Source organism: Pantherophis guttatus, chromosome 12 (genome assembly GCF_059756535.1).
Source record: "Pantherophis guttatus breed Tessera chromosome 12, ASM5975653v1, whole genome shotgun sequence".
Lineage (NCBI taxonomy): Eukaryota > Metazoa > Chordata > Lepidosauria > Squamata > Colubridae > Pantherophis > Pantherophis guttatus.
Genome location: NC_142074.1, coordinates 21,292,550 through 21,313,012, shown reverse-complemented (window position 1 = coordinate 21,313,012; position 20,463 = coordinate 21,292,550). Strand labels below are relative to the sequence as shown.

Below are 20,463 nucleotides of genomic sequence, written 5' to 3'. Positions count from 1 at the left end.
TCTAAAGATAAGAATTAGGGGCAACATGATAAAGCGTATTCCAGTATTTGAGGGGCTGCCTCAAAGAAGAGGGGGTCAAATTATTCTACAAAGCACCTGAAGGCAGGACAAGAAGCAATGGTTGGAAACTAATCCAAGAGAGAAGCAACCTGGAATGAAGGAGAAACTTCCTAACAGTGAGGACAATTAACCAGTGGAACTGCTTGCCACCAGAAATCGTGGGCGCTCCTTCATTGGAGGTTTTTAAGAAGAGGCTAGACAGTCACTTATCTGAAATGGTATCGATTCTCCTGCTTCAGCAGGGGGGTGGACTAGAAGACCTCCAAGGTCCCTTCCAGCTCTATTCTATTCTACAAAAGGGACTTATGACCAGATTTGAAGTTACAACACTCAGGCTCCCTCTGCAGTCACGTGACCTAATTTTGGGTCCCCTGCAGCAACACGGGTGCATTGTAAAGCCGTTTTCAGGATTCCATAGTCACGCGATCATGTTTCACGATGCTTTGGCCCAAAACTGGCACTGTTGTTTTCAGCAAAACTGCACCCAGAGAAAATCACCGGTTGGTTTGATGACTGCGAGGTTTAAATTCGCGACTGCAAATTTGCTTAACATCCCATCCGTTTTACAGCTGTTACAATATATATATATCCACAACGGACGAGCAATGTTAACGGTCACAGGCCAAGGATGACGCATACTTTTTGAGTTTGCAATGATATCAAAGCATCAACTTGAGGTGATGCCCCCAAAGATTCTGGAACCCATTTACGTTTACCGATTTTGGGGCACATCAGTTAAAATTATACAGCTCGGTTTTCAAAGTCGTTAAGACCGTGATGGCGAACCTATGGGACGCGTGCTGAAAGTGGCACGCAGAACCATCTCTCCGGCCACGCAAGCCGTCGCCCGTTGGTCTTCCGGGTTCCGGCGTGCTGGCCAGCTGGTCTTTTTTTTTTTTTAATTTGCTTTATATGCCGCCCTTCTCCGGAGACTCAGGGTGGCTTACAATGCGTTAAGCAATAGCCTTCATCCTTTTGTATATTTATACAAAGTCAGCTTATTGCCCCCACAATCTGGGTCCTCATTTTACCTACCTTTGAAAGGATGGAAAGCTGAGTCAACCTTGAGCCTTGGCGAGATTCGAACCTGCAGTAATTGCAGGCAGCTGGTCTTAATAACCAGCTTTAATAACAGGGTGCCTTAGACCACTGTACTGCCAAGGCTCTTTGTGTGCGCATGCGTGCTAGAAACTGGAAGACCAGGTGGTCGGTGTGCATACGTGTATCGGAAACTAGACGATAATCTTCCCGGTGCACGCATGCGCACTGGGTAGCTCTTCCATTTTCTGGCATGTGTGGGCGCACGCACACGCGCTCCCGTTTCAGCAGTTGGTGCCGAAAATGTTCGCCAACACAGCTTTAAGATGAGAAGTTTGGAAAGTGGCACGCTCATGAAACTTACCATGTGTGGTCTTATAACAAAAAGGGTCGTTTATTTATAGCATTGTATCGTGGCATTAATCATACACGTATCTGCGCTTGCCCACTCTCTAGATTGAGCCATGGCTCCTGTCAGCCCCAATGCCTTTAACGCATGTTGGGCGAGAGCGTTTAATCCAGAAATGCTACAAGTAAAAAAAACACCCTGTTTTTGAGGTGCACGATCTTTTCGTCCCGACGTCACAATTTGTACTTCCAAATTTTCAACAAAGCACCTCTTGGGTGTGAAGCAAGTAAACCGAACGTGCAAAGCGGTAGAAATATTCATTTATTCATGCAAAGTTTCCAGGTGTGCACATGCACACTCACACACGTATAAAAGAGGCACCTGTTCCAAGTCTTTTTTCTTTCTTTTTTTTAAAGAAACCTCAAATTTAGATGTAATGGCTATAGCTGTTGATGGGACCAATTCTTTTTTTTTTCCTCCCCGTACCAGGCTGCTGTTAGGTGGAGGAGGCAGCAAGGGATTGCTAGACTGCCTGGGAAACTGTCACGGAACATTGAAAAGGAAGATCTCATTACCGCAGCAGCATCCCTGCAGGACCGCAGCAATTGATAAAACCGAAGCAGTCACAATCTCTCCAAATTTCATTCCCTAAAGAAGTGATAGGACCTGGATTTTGGACACATTTCTGTAAATTAGTCCATTTGAGGTACCTTGGTTCAAAAACAGGTACCCTATGAGGCACTGTTTCATCCAGTTAAAGACCACCACAATAAGAGTTTCAGTAGCATATAGTTCTCCCAATGGCTGGGGAGTTCTTGGGAGTTGAAATCTACAAATCTTAAAGGTGCTAAGGTTGAATAACACCGGGATAGCTTTTCTCTTATTTCAAAGAAAAGAAATCTGTTTTTTTTTTTAATTTCCCAGCACAACTCCGATGAATCTACCACTGGGTGTCAGGATAGGGCTGCCTCTTCAATCAGCAGGACTGAAATCCATAAACCACCCTGCATTCATTCTTGGCCATTTTGCAGATTTGTCGTTTGGGTGTCTCTCCGTTCTCCACACTCTGTTTTAAAGAATTAATTTCATGTACTCCGACTTTCTCAAAACGAACAGCAGAGAAATTTTGCCCCTTCGGCTACAGGGCTGAACTTCCCATCATCTCTAGCGGTGAACAATGATGGGCTTTGTAGGAGTCTTATCGTAAACCCGCAGGGATTCCAATTCGCAGAGTCATTTGGGTCAAATAAATAAATTTGCCGGTTTGGGAAATGCACGGCGCCGTCCATCCGACAGTTTGACCAAGGCGTCCAATTTTTGAGGAGCTGAAGTTAATTCCCAGATCACCAAAAGGCTATTTTTAACAAGCAATTCGCTCAAAGAGAGCACGAGAAGAAAGCTAATTCTTCTTTAAAAAAAATAGGCCACGGTTAAATCTCCCACCGTCATTTTAAAAACAAGCGAGGATCCAGGGCACTTTTGATCACCCTTCAGCAGGGATCTCTCCAAACTCGGCAACAACTTTTAAGACGTGTGGACTTCAACTCCCAGAATGCCCCAGTCAGCCATGGGCGTCGGAAGTCCACCTGTTTTAAAAGTGGTCAAACTTTGAGCCCCCCCCCAGCTCAAGAGTGATGGATGCAAGGCTCCCGGTACAGAAGGGAAACTGAGGAAAGGTCCGGCGTGCCGGTTTGCTTCTTCCAAAGATTTGTGGGTAGTTCAAGGTGGCTGCATCCTCTTCCCCCTTCTCGGTCTTCACGGTGAATAAGGGGGCGGCTTTTCGGAAGGTGGAAAATACGGTGGGGAGTAACGAGGTGGGGCACCAGTTGGGGACCAGACCAAGCTCGGCGAGGGCGGTAACGAGAGTAGATCCTCCGGCAGACCGGATGGGCTGGAGGTTGCAAAGAGGCTGGAATGCTACAAGGGGAACAGAAGAGAGAGAGAAAAAAATTAAATAACAGATAGAAAGGACCTTGGAAGTTTTCTAGTCCAACCCCCTGCTCAAGCAAGAAACCTCATACCATTTATATGTACACTGAGAGCTTATGCACCGGAGACAATTCCTTGTTTGTCCAATCATACTTGGTCAATAAAGAATCATGTTCTCTGCTCTGCTCTGCTCTGCTCTGGTTCTTCTCTGCTCTGCTCCTGTTCTTCTCTGCTCTGGTTCTGTTCTGTTCTGCTCTGGTTTGGTTTGGTTCTTCTCTTCCCTGCTCCTGTTCTGTTCTGTTCTGCTCTGCTCCTGTTCTGTACTGCTCTGGTTCTGTCTGTTCTGTTCTGCTGTGGTTCTGTTCAGTTCTGTTTGGTCCTCCTTTGCTCTGCTCCTGTCCTGCTCTGCTCTGTTCTGCTGTGCTCTGCTCTGTCCTGCTCCTGTTCTGTTCTGTTCTGTTCTATTTCTATTATTTCTATTTCTATTTCTATTGGAATAAAAAACAATATAATGTTAAGTGAATCTGTCTTCCCCACTGACTTTGCTCGTCCGAATCGGAATCATGTGACACCACCGCCCCGGGCTATTGCAACTGTCATAAGTACATGCCAGTTGCCAAACTTCTGAATGTTGATCACGCGACCATGGGGATGTTGCAACAAAGTCAACAACGGCCAGCAGTCACCTTTTCCAAGAGCTTTCACTGGAAGAGAATCTGCTCCCTGATGGATGGGGCTGAAGACCAAGGTTGCCCGGGGTACCGTACCTGGAAGTCGTACGCTGAATACGGCGGCAGGTGAGGCGTGCTGTGATAGGTGTTGTACGAGGTCACTTGGGGTCGTGAGTAATAGGACACAGCGGGCCGGGTGTTTTCAACCGTGCAGGTAAGAGTCGGATGAGCGGGAATCTGAAAACAAGAGCGGAGAAAACTATTATGATCTGATCGGAAGATTGGAAGGCCAGAATTCCCCAGCCATATTATGGCAGAGCCTTGATCTGCTTCCTACATCTCCTACTTCGTATTTGAGTTTTGCTTCCTTTCCATCACTTCCTTCCTCGTTTGATGGCTTGTCTTCGGGTTCATGCTTGAGAATTATGCTGGCTGGGGAATTCTGGGAGTTGAAGTCCACATGTCCTTTCTTTCCATCACTCCTTACTTCATTTCATTGGGGTTTATGCTCGGAGTAAGTCCTCCAGATCCTAAAGACTGGTCACCCTCCCCCCCTTAACTGCATGATTCCCTTCAAAACTGCAACAATTGGCTTAACAACGCTGGCCAAAAAAGGTTATAAAATGAGGCACAGCTCACTTAACAACTGCCTTCCTTAGCAACAGAAATGTTGGACTAAATTGTGATCATAAGTCGAGGACCACCTGTCCACCTTACCAGCATTCGGACTTACCATATCTTTAAAACCACCCAGGACGGCCGCCGTGATGATGCCTAAAACCAAACCCAAGATATTCAACACTGTTGCCGACCACAACAAATGATAGAGGTGGACGATATCTTGGCAACTGTTGACATCGATGAATTCATAATAGCCGCCGGAAATCTCCTTCCTGTTGGACAGAAAGAAGCAAATGTTCTCAACGGTATCAAAGCTAAACCTCCCAGCCTCCTAGATTTAAAAAAACGATGACAGAAAAGATTATAAAATCGAGGCAGCGACATGGGTGACTTGATTTACAACTGTGAGGGGAAGGCCCCATCACGGTCGTAACTCGAGAACGATAATGTGTAAGATTGGGAATCTAGATGAATATCTAGGAGCCTGGATAGCTCAGCAGACTAATGCATTGTAATTTAACTCCAGCTGTCTGCAATTAGTAAATTCGAATCTCGCCAAGGCTCAAGGTTGACTCAGCCTTCCATCCTTTCTAAGGTAGGTAAATTGAGGACCCGGTTTGTGGGGGCAATAAGCTGACTTTGTATAAAATATACAAAAGTATGAAGGCTATTGTTTAACGCATTGTAAGCCGCCCTGAGTCCCCGGAGAAGGGCGGCATATAAATCAAATTAAAAAAAAAGAAAAAGAATAAGACTTCAAGAGGGCCCAAATGACCATTTTGGGGGCATCAGCTAACCAAGTTTGCTTGTGGAGGAGGACCTGGCATTTTGATTTGGTTGTGGCCTGTTGGCTGCCAGCCCCTCCAGCAGCCGAATCGGAGGAGGTGGAGGAGGCGTGGGAGTCTGGGTCAGCATCAAGGCAACCTGAGAGCTCCGAGGGGGAAGAGGGAGTGGAGCTGGCAGAGAGGGAGAGACAGAGGCGGAGCCTGGACTGTCCATCAGCCCTCAGATGGAGAATCAACAGCTCCCAGGTCTGGAGGTGGCTGATGAGGAAGAGGAGGAACAGCTGGGTCCAGTGCCTGACACACACGGATGTGCAGAAGGCAGAGGAGAGGAGAGCACTGGAAATCTATGGGCTGGTCCTTGTGTTGGAAGAGCCACCACTGCTAGCAAAACCCCACTCCTAGCTCCGGGGATAAAAGGCAGGGGGCGGAGATGAATAGATGTGGCAGACAACTATTCATCTTCCCGCCAGATGGACTTATTAGCCTGCAATGAGATAAACTTTTTGCCGGGGCTGCCAGCGCTCCTAATAAAGGAATCATTGCTTCAACTACAGAGGTTTTGTCGTGTTTGGGGAGCTCGGTCAAAACACTTTGGCTATCAAAACCAGATCTGAAAGGACAAGAGAGAGACATGCAGTGGAAGATACAGTCCCTGATTTTCCAGCATGAAACCCAATCAGAAATGGCCTTTCTCTCCTTGAGAGACTACAAAACTGTCTCAGCTTGAGAGCCGCCATGACAAGTTATTGGTGATGTTACAGAGCCGTCTGCGCCACTCACCTTCCGCAGTGGTACAAGTCGCAACAAAAGCAGGTGTTGGTTCTGATTTTTGGAACGCAGGAACTCCGAGGCTGCGGGTGGCAAACGGTCTGCGGGAAAGACAGAAGCAGTGAAGAGGCCCTTCTTGGGGCATGCAGAATAACAAGAGTTGGAAGAGACATTGGACTCCCTTCTAGCAGGAGATCCTCTACCATTTCAGACAAGTGGCTGTCTAGTCTCTTCTTAAAAACCTCCAGTGATGGAGCACCCACAACTTCTGGAGATGTTCCACTGGTTAATTGTTCTCCCTGTCAGGAAATTTCTCCTTAGTTCTAGGCTGCTTCTCTCCTTGATGAGTTTCCACCCATTGCTTCTTGTCCTGCCCTCAGGTGCTTTGGAGAATAGGTTGACTCCCTCTTCTTTGTGGAAGCCCCTGAGATATTGGAATATTGCTATCATGTCTCCCCTAGTCCTTCTTTTCATTAAACTAGACATACCCAGTTCCTGCAACTGTTCTTCATATACTATTTTAGCCTCCAGTCCTCTAATCGTCTTTGTTCTTCTTCTCTGCACTCTTTCTAAGATAATATTATAAGGATAGGATTATAAAATAACAGAGTTGGAAGAGACTTTGGAGATTTCTATTCCAACACTCTGCTCAAAGCAGGGGACACTATACCATTTCAGACCAATTTTTCTTGAAAACCTTTAATGATGGAGCATCCACAACTTCTGGAGATGTTCCACTGGTTAATTGTTCTCCCTGTCAGGAAATTTCTCCTTAGTTCTAGGTTGCTTCTCTCCTTGATGAGTTTGGAATGGAATGGAATGGAATGGAATGGAATGGAATAAAATAAAAGAATAGAATAGAATAGAATAGAATAGAATAGAATAGAATAGAATAGAATAGAATAGAATAGAATAGAATAGAATAGAATAGAATAATAAAATAAAATAAAATAAAATAAAATAAAATAAAATAAAATAAAATCACAGCTACATTTCTAAAGGGAGAGGAAGATTTGGCTCTGGAAGGGAAAAGAAATCAGTCTGACTTACTTTGGGCTGGGTGGTACTTTTGGCATAGTAGTGACAACGTCCTGCATAAAGTGGCCTCAAGTCCTGTAAAAAGAAAAGTTTAACCCCCCGCTTTTTAAAACAGTTCAAATGGCCATAGTGTAAAATTAAAAGTAGTAACCAATACAGGTCGTCCTTGATTTACAACAATTCATTTAGCGACCGTTCAAAGTTACAGCGGCAGTGAAAAGAGTGACTTACGACCAGTTTTCACACTTAGCGACCATTGCGGTACCCCCATGGTCACGTGGTTAAAATTTGGGCGCTTGGAAACTGGCATGTACTTACGACAGTTGCAGTATCCTGGGGTCACGCTATTCCCTTTCGCGACCTTCTGACAAGCAAAGTCAACGGGGAAGTCACAATTCACTTAACGACCTTGCGACTAAGAACGGCAGTGATTCACTTAACAACCGTTGCAAGAAAGGCCGTAAAGAAAACTGCCTTGCTTAGCAACAGAAATTTTGGGCTGGTGAATCACACATTTGTTAAGTGAGTCTGGCTCCCCCCTCCCCACCATTAACTTTACTTGTCAGGAGGTCAGAAATGGCGATCAAGTAACGGGGTGGACTTCAAAAACTTTAGCAAGAGGTTCTCTGTCTGGTTGCTGGGTGGGTGTGGCCCTGGTGGGCGTGGCCTAGTCGGCCTCCTGCACCATGGCGGGAGGAGTGTTTTTGCCCTCCCCGGGCTCCGGAGGCTTTCCTCAAGCCTCCGGGAGGGCAAAAATGGCCTCTCCAGGCTCCAGAGGCCTTCCCAAACTTCCAGTAGGCCCGTTTTTCGCCCTCCCTCAGCCTCCGTGTGTGCCCTGCACTTACCTGCATCCAAAACAGACCGCGTGGGGACTCCTGGGAGGGGCAGAGTGGGTGGGGCCAGCCAGAAGTGGGATTTGGGGGTTCTCCGAACTGAATCTTAGCTAGAAGTTCTCCCGAACCCCTGCGAACCCCCAGCAGCCCACCTCTGAAGTAACCCTGGGACAATGCAACCATCATCCATCAATCCGTGCCGGTGCCCGAGCACCCGAATTCGGATCACGAGACCTTGGGGGGAGGGGGGGAGGAACACTGCGAAAACCGGCCATCGTGAAGCCGAGGACTCCCCGCGCCCGACTCCGTGCAGGCAAGGCTGGGCGTTTGCCAACTTCCCGCCCTCTGGATCCCTAGTACTCACAATATGCCTGGCAGCAAAGACGCCGTCCACAATCGCGCAGCAGAAGGCAGCGATGACCCCGAAACTGATGAAGACGATGGAGGCGACCAGCTGGGGAGGACAAGGAGAAAGTGGTCAATTCCAAAGGGGCTGGCTGGTGCGTCATTTCAAGCGGGCAGCCCTTCTTCTGCCTCCTGGCAACACCCCGAGAGCTATTTTAAGCACCCACCAGCATTCCCTTCGGCAGGACGCCAGCGAGATATTTGGAAAGCCGCTCTGTTTACACACATCGAGGGTAACACATACGTAGGTCAGCCTAGACTTACAACAGTTCATTTAGCGACCATTCAGAGCGACAAAGCCACTGAGCATAAACTCACGTCAACAAATATTTCAATAACTTTTATCCCAGCATCTACTGCAGAGGTCTTCAAACTTGGCAGCTTTAAGACTTGTGGACTTCAACTCCCAGAATTCTCCAGCCAGCCAGCTTAGGCCTGGCTTTATTTATTTAATACCTTAAATACCTTAGGCATGGCTTTCTATGAAAAGTTCTTGTCTCATCTTTTGTTGGCTTTTTCTCATCCTACCTATCTTCTGGAATTGTCAAGCTTTGGGGACTTCGTGTCTTGCTTGCCTACGGTCTCTATCATTTGGGTGAAAAGGCAATTAGTTTACCGCAAGGAAGTATCGACTAACAATTCGAAGAGCCTCACCACTTCGTTAGTTCCTGCTACCATGGTTCCTACTATCCTTGTATTTACCAGGTACTACCAACCTGTTCTGAGACATGGAGACAGAACACAAAGGAGTAGAACGCTGGAAGAACAGCTGAGAATGCAACACGGAACGGAACAATAGAGATTTGTTCATCCCAACATCACTTCCTGGTCAACTGGTCACTTAGGGAATCCAGCTGCCTGGCCACACCTCATTGGCCTCCTGGACTATTGCTGTTCCACCTGTCTTACTACCACCCTGATGGTCCAACCCAAGGTACTTCTGTTTCCATTTTTATATTTCCCCTTTTTCCGTGATGAAACATGGTTTAAACGACGTCTTAGAATCGCGTTCAGAAAGAGAGAAGAGAGGGAGAAAGTGAAAGCTGTTGAAGTGGGTTTGTTGTTTCATGGTGGTTTATTAGATATTGTGGTATTTTATCCCATAGTACTGTCTTGAGACAGTCCAGAGAGGGCAAAAGAAAGCCATGTAATTGTTTGGGGTTGACTCCTCCTGGCGCTCCGTTTTTCAGCTCAAGGGGGAGGCCCCCCCTCAAAGTAGCTTTGGCCATTCGAATGAAGCCCAAAGATGGAGCCTATCTAGGTTAGATGGATCTGCTTTCTTTTTTTCTCTCAGGGTAAAAACTACAGGCCGTCTTCTCTACGTTCACGGCAGTTGATGACATAATTCAGATTCTAGGTTCTTCCTTCCGGTGGGGGGATGGGGTGTCAATGGGTAGATTGAGGACTCGGCTGATTAAAAAGAGGTCAACCCACAGAAGCAACTCTTGAGTTGATGAACCAATAGATAAAGATCCTACCTGCACCGCCTTCCTCCCTAAACTGCACCAGGGAGAGTAGCCATGGGAAATGGCCTAAATGGTTCCAGCCAAGAGATGCAGACTTCAGATACAATTGAGCTCAAGATGTGGGATGCCAGAATTTCCCTTCTTCAGATGAAGAAATCTACTCCCAACCCCCAGAGAAGACATAACATCCAGTTCCTCACTGATCATCTGGATGAACTTCTCTGGCCCATAGATTTCTTTTCTTTTCTTAATTTTTTAAAATACTTTTTTCTATAACATCCATAAGTGCTTAGTGAACAAAGTATTGTCCGGGTCAAATTATTTTACACATAATAAAGATACTAATAATACTATTTGCACATGCATAATAATAATAATAATAATAATCAATTTCTAATGTTTACATATATTTATTATTAAAAATGTATTATATCAGTATGCTCAGTAATATTTTCCCGATTTCTAATTTCTATCTCTATTTTCTAATCATGAATAAAACAAGTCCCATATTAAAAAAGTATTCTGTTAATCTATCCATCATCTCTTGCCCTTTTTAGTATTTCAACTCTTACTGACCTTTTAGCAAATCTCACCTGCTCTTCCCCTGGCTGGAACCTTACGTCCTTTTACATCACTCATGTTTAATCTAAGTCAATGTTGGCGAACCTTTTCGGCACCGAGTGCCAAAACAGGAGTGCACGCGTGCCGGAAACCAGTGCACATGTGAGGGGATGATTTTCCAGTTTCCAGCGCGCAGATACACACCTGTCAGCTGGTCTTTGCGTATGCGCGCATGTATGCCAGTAACCGGAAAACCAGCTGGCTGGCGCACTGGAACCCGGAAAAGCAACGGGTGACGGCTCGCGTGCCTGGAGAGATGACTCTGCATGCCACTTCCGGCACGCATGCCATAGATTCACCATCACGGATCTAAGTGTTTCATCTGCCTCTACATCTACCGTATTTTTCGGAGTATAAGACGCACCGGAGTATAAGACGCACCTTAGTTTTTGGGGAGGAAATTTTAAAGAGGCTAGGAAGAAGCACAGCGTTATCCTGTGGTAAGATGGGTGGCTAATAAATTTAATAAATAAAAATCAAATAAATAATGGAAGTACTGTACATGGCACAAGAGCCAGATCCAACTTCCTCGTCTTCCAGTTGAGTCAATCAAGTGGTAGAAAGATCTCGGTTTAAGAGACCAGAAAGCTGTTGCCCACCTGAGTTAACAGGTACCAAGTCAGATGTACTAATGCTCTGATTTAGTAGATAAGACACTTCTTAAGCTCTCTACTACAAGACTTAATGACAGAGGTTATACTATCTGACAGAACAATTAACCAGTGGAACAAGTTGCCTCCAGAAGTTGTGGATGCTCCACACTGGAGGCTTTTAAGAAAGAATTGGACAAACATTTGTCTATAATAGTATGGGGCAATGATGGCGAACTGTTTTGGCCCCAAGTGCCAAAAAGGGAGCATGCACGCACATCTGGGCCACAACCCGGAAGAGGAGCTGCCCAGGATGCATGCGCGCGCCCGAAAACGAACTTCCGGTTTCAGCTACTGAACTTCCGGTTTCAGCCAGCTACTTTTCCGGGTTTCTGGGGTGCATGCGCACATAACGATCAGCTGGCAGGCGCACATGCTCACATAGGAAAACATAAGACCAGTTCTTCCAGTTTCCGGCACTGCCGCATGCAAAAATATTCTGAATGCAACCTATCTCCAAGTAAAATTGGGACAAAAAAGTCTGGTGGCTGGATCAGACCAAGGACCCAACTATTTCACCCTCCACGCGTATCTTTCCATACCCTACACCAATCTGTGGTTCTGGAGCCGCATGTGGCTCTTTCACCCCTCTGCTGCGGCTCCCTATCACTCAAAATATGCGTCACAACCGCCAATGTGCGAAACCCGCCGGCACGCGATTTATTGAGCTTTTCAACCCCGGTAGGCCAACCATGGATAAATCCAAGAAAAGTTTCAGAAGGAAACAAAATATTTAATTCAACTACATATGCTAGTTTTGTGGCCGCTCAAGAAATAGCCAGGCACGGGAAGGGTTTTTGTGGCTCCCGGTGTTTTCTTTTCTGTGGGAAACGGGTCCAAATGGCTCTTTGAGTGTTTAAGGTTGCAGACCCCTGCCCTACACAATCCTTTCTCCAGGAGGTCTGAGTTTGACTTCCCCTTCAATTCCCAGCGAAGACAATTAAGCCGAAAAGTTCTCTGAAGACTTAGGGTTAACTCTCTGACTCATCCCCTCCTCTATCAGGAATCAAGTGGCATTCTTCATAAGAACATCCTTTCAAAAATAGGCTTCGCTAGGCACGGTTTGAAATATCTGGCCATGGTTGATCTCAGCCAAGAAGGGCCACCTTCCGTTTATAGAGGAGAAATCAAAAATAGTTGGAAGAAGTCACGAATGCCAGTTAATTAACTAGTTCAACAACCCTCATTAGCTTCCAGTTTGTTAAAAAATACAGTTTTAATCCACGGGTGTATATTAATGCATGGTGGCTTAATTGGGCTAACGTCTCAATCTCTGTTTTGACTTTTAAAAAAAAAAGGACAGAGAAGGGGTCATTCTGAACTCACTGGTCAACTGAGATGAGCACTCTGATGGAACAAGGAGGGGTTGTAACCCAATCTTACTTCCTGCTTAACTTAACTGCTTAACTTCCTTGCTCCTGCCTCAAGCCAGCTTCTGGGTTCTGCAAGAACAGGGGCAAACACTGAGCTGTGGCTGAAATCTTGGGCCACACTAGGTGCGTTGCGGTTCACGTGATTCATAGATGAAAAGAGTTGGAAGGGACCTTGCAGGTCATCTAGTCCAACCCCACCATCCCCGACAAATGGCAGTCCAATCTCCTGTTGAAAGCCTCCAGTGATGAAGCTCCCACAACGTCCGAAGGCAACTTCTGTTCCATCGGTTGATGGTTCTCACTGTCAGGAAATTTCTCCTTATTTCTAGGTTGATTCTCTCCTTGGTCAATTTCCATCCCTTATTCCTTGTCTGGCCTTTGGGTGTTTTGGAAAATAGCTTGACCCCCCACTCCTCTCTGTAGCAGCCCCTCAAATATTGGAAGACTGCTATCATGTCTCCCCTGGTCCTTCTCTTCACTAGACTAGACATACCCAGTTCCTGCAACCATTCATTGTATGTTTTAGTCTCCAGTGAAGGCTGGATTAGTTCAGGACCTTCCCTCAACACACATAATTCAGTTTTGAGATGGTCAGGCAGGTCACGATTCTAATTTTCAAGCGGATTAAGTTGTAATCCTGGCTTGTGACAGATGTCTACCGCTGAATTATAAATTCCTTTGATTAAGTGGAAGGGGAAAAAAAAAAAGCTTCTCTCCACACTACTGAACTTCCTGCTCGTCAAATTAAGCGATTAAAAAGAAAGAAAGAACAACCAGACAGAATTGTCAACTTCGAGAGCGAGGGAAGCGAAAGAAAATTCTGTTTAAAAATTTCTATTACATGAACAGAGAGAAATAATTTCACCAGCGGTGCGACTTACCATTTGTCTTTTATTTTCTATCAAATTGGATCCGATAATGCCAAGAAACGATCCAAAGCCCAGCTGAAAAGGGAAAAAGATCTTTAAATTTTTTTTTACATTCTGGCCTGGAAGTCAATGGCTTCCCCCCCCCCTCCTGCATAGTCAAATTTGGAAACAAGAGTAGGAAGGAGGAGCATAAACTCACGCAAACAAAATATTTCTATACCTTTATGCCAACATCTACAGGAACATAGAGAGATCAGGCAATATACAATATATAATTATAAATATTTGACCTTACTAGTTTTCTCCTGGTCAGCTAAGACTCAGCCAGTTGAGTCAGTCTTAGGGGGAAAAAAATGGGGACCGATTAACAATTATGGGGAATCAAAGAGCTAAATATGTATACAGGTAGTCCTCAATTTACAAGTTCATTTAGTGACTGTTTGAAGTTACAACGGCACTGAAAACACTGACTTACGACCGTTTTTCACACTTACGACCATTGCAGCATCCCCGTGGTCACGTGATCCAAATTCAGACGCTCGACAACTGACTTACATTTATGACGGTTACAGTGCCCTGGGGTCATTTTGCGACCTTTTGACAAGCGACGCTAATCGAATGCAGAATAACAGAGTGGGAAGGAACCTTGTCAGTCATCTAGTCCAACCCTTCCCCTCCGCCCAATGGGGAAGCCAGTTTCATTTTACAACCGTGTTACTCATTGAACACCGGCAGGAATTCGCTTAACAACAGTGGCAAGAAAGGTCATAACATGGGAAGAGTTTGCTTAAGAATAGTCTCACTTAGCGACATGAATTTTGGGCTCGTAGGGCCAGGACTAGCTGCATTAGAATTGATAGTAAATCTCTTCCCATGATCCCAATTTCTTTGTCCTTTGGCTGTTCCAAAACTTCAATCATTCCCTTCCTGATTTTACGTTGAAGATGGCTCATCCTTACAAAAGAATGGAGGAAATGTCCTATTAGCAGATGTCCTATTAACACAGCCATTTTCTCTGCCTGAAAGAAACGTTGCTATTCTGGGCATCATGTTACTTCAGAGGTGGTATTCAGCCGGTTCAGACTGGTTCGCCCGAACCGGTAGCGGAAATCGGGAAAGCAGAAACCCACCCACTCCGGCTCTATGCCATCCTATTTAGGCATGTTTTTGATGCCTAAATCAAATGCACGGAAGGGGCACGCGTGCGAGCAAAGCACATGCACAAAAGGCCGAGTGCATGTACGGAAGGCAGACGTGTGACGCAAACCAGCCACGGATGTGCACAAAGCGAGCATGCATGTGTGAACTGGTAATAACATAATGTGAAACCCACCACTGTGTTAACGGTAACAGTAACAGTTCCCCTTGCACATACAGTATGTGCTAGTCATTCCCGACTCTAGGGGGCGGTGCTCATCTCCGTTTCAAAGCCGAAGAGCCAACGCTTCCCCAAGACGTCTCCGTGATCATGTGGCTGGCATGACTCAACGCCAAAGGCGCACGGAACGCTGTTTCCTTCCCACCAAAGTGGTCCCTATTTTTTTCTACTTGCATTTTTTACATGCTTTCGAACTGCTAGGTTGGCAGAAGCTGGGACAAGTCACGGGAGCTCACCCCGTTACGCGGCGCTAGGGATTCGAACCGCTGAACTGCTGTCCTTTCGATCAACAAGCTCAGCGTCTTAGCCACTGAGCCACCGCGTCCCTTACACCACTGTGTTACCATCGTTAATGGCTCGTAAGTGTTTCAAAGAAAGACTCCGGGTTTTTTCCCCTCCCGTCCAGGAATTCTATACTTACAATAGCTCCCGGGTAGTAACCCCCAACGGTCACGTTTTGAGTTCGTGTGGTCGCCGCGAGGCCTACGGTGAGAATTAGGAGCGAGACGATGAGGAGGCTCACAGTGACATAGACGGAATTTCGCTTCCTTCTGTTGAAAGACCCTAGAAAGAGACACAGAGGGATAACAATAAAAGGACGGGCCTGTTCTGTCAACTAGTCCAGGGGTCCCCAACCTTTCGGACCTCAGGGACCACTAAATTCATAATTTTAAATCCCACGGACCACTAATATGAACTCCTTAACGACTGGCTGGGTGGGCATGGCTAGGTGGTCATGTGACTGGGTGGGCATGGCTAACTTGATGTCACTCACGTAGAGGGGTGCCTCGCCAGCCTCTACTTGCCCCTCCCCTCCCACCCAATCCTCGCCTCCCTGCCTGGGCTCCTTAGGCCCTCAACAGGAAGCAGTTGCTGGAGCTAAGCAGCCACCATGAAAAAGAGTTGGCAAAATAGCTGACTCAGTTCAAATTGGATCTGACTGAAAAGGAGGCTCAGCAGAAGCACCTCACTGAGGACTACGAGCATAGGCTTTCCAAGCAGAGGTAAGACCTGTGGGAATGCAAGGCCAGGTACTGGCGCCTGGAGGCTCAGCGGGCTGAGATGGTCAACCAGTTCCAGGCCATGGAACTGAGTCATAAAGGAAGACTTCTGAACATATTACATGTTCGTACACAATGTTAACATCCAATTAATGATTTCCAGTGTTCTCCACTCTCGTTAGTAGGATCATCTCCAGATCTTGGGTCAGAGAGAGAAGTTTACTTTCACCTGCTATTTTTTACCTGGATTACAAGGAAGACCTTCAACATCAAAAATCAATGTTCTACCAACAAAAGACCTTCAACATCCAAAATCAATGTTCTACCAACAAAAGACCTTCGACATCCAAAATCAATGTTCTACCAACAAAAGACCTTCAACATCCAAAATCAATGTTCTACCAACAAAAGACCTTCAACATCCAAAATCAATGTTCTACCAACAAAAGACCTTCGACATCCAAAATCAATGTTCTACCAATAAAAGGTGCTTTTTATGCTTTTATTCTTTTCCCCTCTTTGAAAAGGACAGCCTAGAGGTGATCAGAAGGAATCCTTGTTTTATACCATGTGATGGTTTAGTTGTCAGATCCAAGGAGATCAAAGTTCAAATCTATCTTCAAGCTTGAGGAAGCTCTTTGGATGATTCTGGGCCAGACCTTCTCTCTCCATCCAATTTAACTCACAAGGTTGTTGGTATGGGGGAAAAACAAGAGTAGGTTGTGGAACTATATAGGTCACCTTGAGCTCCTGAAGGAAAGGCTGGCCATCGATCTAATAAATAAGTTTAATGAAGGACAGAACATCTACGGTAAATATTAAATCACAGAGTACAGTAGGTACATCTCCAGCTTCTTCAATTCAGATCTGTGCTGGCATCCTGGCTTTCTTCCCATTTTCAGATGCACCTTAAAACCACCTGAATTTGAATTTTTATATTCAACCTGGTCGGTTAGTTGCAACCGTTACCTGGAATTCTCCAGACCAACAGCCCCCAACGTTTTTGGCACCACGGTCCGGTTCCATGGAGAAAGGTTTTTCCATGGACTGGAGAGGGCGTGGTTTTGCATGCTGCCTGCATCCCGGGGAGGGGGCTTCGCTTGTTTGCACGGCCTGGTTACTACCATGCAACGGTCCAGTTCTGGTCCACAGACCGGGGATTGGGGGCCCCTGCTCCAGACTATTATTGCAAATGAGTACACACTGCATGCCACACACCAAGCTTCTATCTGACACTGTCAGCATTCCAGTTTGTCACTTTCTTAACAAAAAAGTTGGAGTAGACATAGGAAAATCCATCATCATCATCATCATCATCATCATCATCATCATCATCATCATCATCATCTCCTTTTAACGACCCCATAATCCCTTGCAGGGTGGAGTCTGGGCAACTGAATGGAGCTAGCAGAGTGTTTACTAGCCGGATGCCCTTCCTGTCGCCAATGCGGAGTTTTGTTTCAGCAGATATATTCTCAACGGGCCCGAGAGAGAGAAATATCTGCCTCTACCTAGGATCGAACTCACAGCCCCCTGATTATGAGGCGAGAGCTCCACCTCTAGGCCACTGCACCACTTGTAGGTGAAAAAAATCCACTTATGTTACCCCAAAATGAAGATTGTGGTTCTCAGAAGGTTTGGAGAACCGAATCTTCATTCACACACCTACAAAGCAGGGGCTGTGAGCTTGAGATGACTTTCTCTAGAACAGTGATGGCGAACCTTTTCGGCACTGAGTGCCCAAACTGGAACGCATGTGCGAGCGCGGACGTGCGCCGGAGATCTGAAGACCAGGTAGCAAGTGGGCGCATGTGTGCACCAGAAACCCAAACAACAGGCATATGTGCGCCGGCCAGTTGGTTTGTGGGTTTCTGGCGCTCCTGCGCGTGCAAAGACCAGCTGGCATGCGCACGCCAGAAACCAGAAGAGCAGCTGGGGATGGCTTGTGCGCCCACAGAGAGGGCTCTGTGTGCCGCCTCTGGCACGTGTGCGATAGGTTTGCCATCACAGCTCTAGAAGGTGAATGGTGGCCACATACTGTAGGTCACCGACCCACAAGGTGGCCAACCGGGTTAGGTTCATCCTAGTGGTGGGATTCAGCCAGTTCGCACCTATTTGGGAGAACCGGTTGTTAACTTTCTAAGCAGTTCGGAGAACCGGTTGTCGGAAGAAATCTTATTTTGTTTTTTTCCACTTTATACAGGGCTAATCCTGTAAGGAAGGCAGGAAGGGAACATTCTGGCGGTATTTCTAGCCTAATCTTCATTGCCCTGCTTATAGAAACTGCCTCTCTGGTTAACCCTTATTACATTGTAACAGCTAAGGCGAAGCACCCACCGACCTGAGTGACGTTGAGTTGGTCCCGCCCACACGGTCACATGACCACCGAGCCACGCCTACCCATCTGGCCATTAGGGCAGAGAACCAGTTGTTAAATTATTTGAATCCCACCACTGGTTCATCCCCTGGAGAAACCGCAGAACAGGGGCGTGAGAAAGCGAAGGGACCAGACGACCAACTCATGAATTCTCTCTGAACCCAAAAGCAATGGCCAACTAGGGGGGGGAGGGTCTCTTCTTCTTTTACCATCCCAAAAGGAAAACAAGGAAGGAGAGATCATTGGAAGTAACTGGATCCTAACTGGGAGGAAAGGAAAGAAGAACCCTGTTTCTGAAGGATGGGGGGGGGGTAGTCACCTTTCATCCGGGTGCTTTCAATTTGGCTGGCCAGCTTCCTCCCCCTTTCTTTGAAATGCTTATCTTGTTTGGTACCATCCTGAATTTCCTAGGAAAGCTCCAAGGGGCGGAGAGGGGGCTTGCCCCCCATCATTTTCTCTCCCCCACCCACCCCACTGTGCAAGAGGTCCATTGCCCCACGCTTACTCCAGGAAACCCCTTCAAAGTTCAGGCTGGCTGCTCCAAATCCTCTCCCTATTTGGAGTGAGGAGGAGGGGAGGGAAGCAGGTCTCTTGGAAATTGGGGGAGGGGGGGGAAGGAAGGAAGGGAAAGGAGAGAGGCTGAACCGGGGGGCCCCCCTCGCCCTGCAGCCATCACCCCACCTCTCCAGCTGACCGGGGTTGGGGGGACCCCAAGGCTGCTGCGCCCTGCCGGCACCTCTCCAATTACGCACGGCGCCCGGGCGCGCTCTTGCTCGCTTGGAAAGGCCCCGCGGGGCTCGCCCCGTCCTCCTGCCCGGCAGTCCTTCTTGCCTCTGACCGCCCTGCCAAGCTACTCACCGACCGAGGTGGAGAGCGGGATCGCACTGGAGCGCGGCGGAGCCAAAGCTTGGCGCATGGCGGTGGCGGCGCGCCTCCTGCGCCCCCGGCCCCGGTGGGGGGGAGAGCCGCAAGGCGCACAGCTTTACCGGGCGCGGAGCATCCTCCCAGCAGCGCTCCCCGGTCGGAACCGGCGGCTTGTGGCGCTTGCGCGAGGCGGGGAAGAGAGAGCCTGACGGAGGCAGCTGCGCGTCCAGAGGCGAGGGGTGGTGGTGGTGGTGGGGTTTCCCAGCTGTTGCGCCGATTCGCGGCCGCGGGGTTGAGATGCGCCGGATTCCCAGCCTGGAAGAGCCTTGCGCCTCCCTCGATCCAGGGTGGGGTGGGGTGGGGGGCTCGGAAAGGGGGGAACAGGTCCTTTTGGATTCTGCAGCGGTGGGAGATGCAAAGCCAAGCGGGTGGGGGAACCTTCCCAAGAGCCAGAATTGCGCCTGGAACGCAAACTGCAGGCGTAAAAGCCCCAATTCCCAAAAAGGCAACGATCATAATAGATCTTGGCTCCGGCGATTGAAAATGGTCTCTGAGATGATGCATCAGTGGCCACGTTTCCTGGATTGAAACTCTCCGTTCAGCCAGGATGGTCGGCTCTGAGAAGATCCTTCAATCTGCTTTATTCGCCGGCCTTGCAGAGGGGACAGGCCAATCTTTCATTAAGAACATATTGATGATGATGATGATCGTCTATTTTGGCTGCTTCCTCCGCTAGGGAATATCTTAAAAACAGATTTACCTCGCTGTCTTTTAATCTTTTTTTTAAAAAAGGGTTTGGGGTTTGCAATAAATGGTCCTTCTGGCGTATTTTCGGATAATTGAGCAGGTTTAATGTAAAGAGGATTTTAAAAAAAAAAAAAGCACTTCGTTTTTGACCACATGACTGATGGATTTTGATGTTCAAGGTCCAGCCGAAACTACTTCTCAAATAATTTGAAGAGGAGGAATCAATTAGGAATGCACAAGGCTGCAGGTCTTTGCAAAAGGAATATCTTTTTAAAGGAATACACAAAATTCTTCATAAACAAGGAAAAAGTGACATCATGTAAGGCCAAAGGAAAGGTATTGCAGTAGTTGTAGTTGGAAAAAGGCCTTCAATGGGATAAGAATATCCAATTTTCCAATACAGATTCCAATATTTTCCAATAAGGAAAAAAAAACCAGCAATTTTTTTTCATAAAGCAGCTGTATTGGTTGAAAACTGTCTTGATAAAGTCTGAAAATAAGCAGATTTGAAAGTATAGCTTGTCCCTTAAGTTCCTTTGATATGAATTCTTCCTCGTGAATACAGAATTGAGATCGAAAAGATTGTGGGCTCAGAATTTTAAAATTCAGGGTGTCTATTT

At 46.9% G+C, this 20,463-nt stretch overlaps 1 protein-coding gene across 1 annotated transcript; it reads right to left on the bottom strand.

The window, feature by feature from the left end:
* Positions 1-1,755: 1,755 nt before the first annotated feature.
* TMEM255A (transmembrane protein 255A) lies at positions 1,756-19,446 on the bottom strand. Its single transcript, XM_034425911.3, has 9 exons — positions 19,091-19,446; positions 15,276-15,418; positions 13,489-13,551; positions 8,457-8,546; positions 7,272-7,334; positions 6,234-6,322; positions 4,781-4,940; positions 4,144-4,284; positions 1,756-3,364 (listed from the first exon to the last, which is right to left on the bottom strand). Exons 1-9 carry the CDS (start codon positions 19,146-19,148, stop codon positions 3,203-3,205), a joined length of 969 nt encoding a protein of 322 aa, XP_034281802.1. The 5' UTR covers positions 19,149-19,446; the 3' UTR covers positions 1,756-3,202.
* Positions 19,447-20,463: the final 1,017 nt, after the last annotated feature.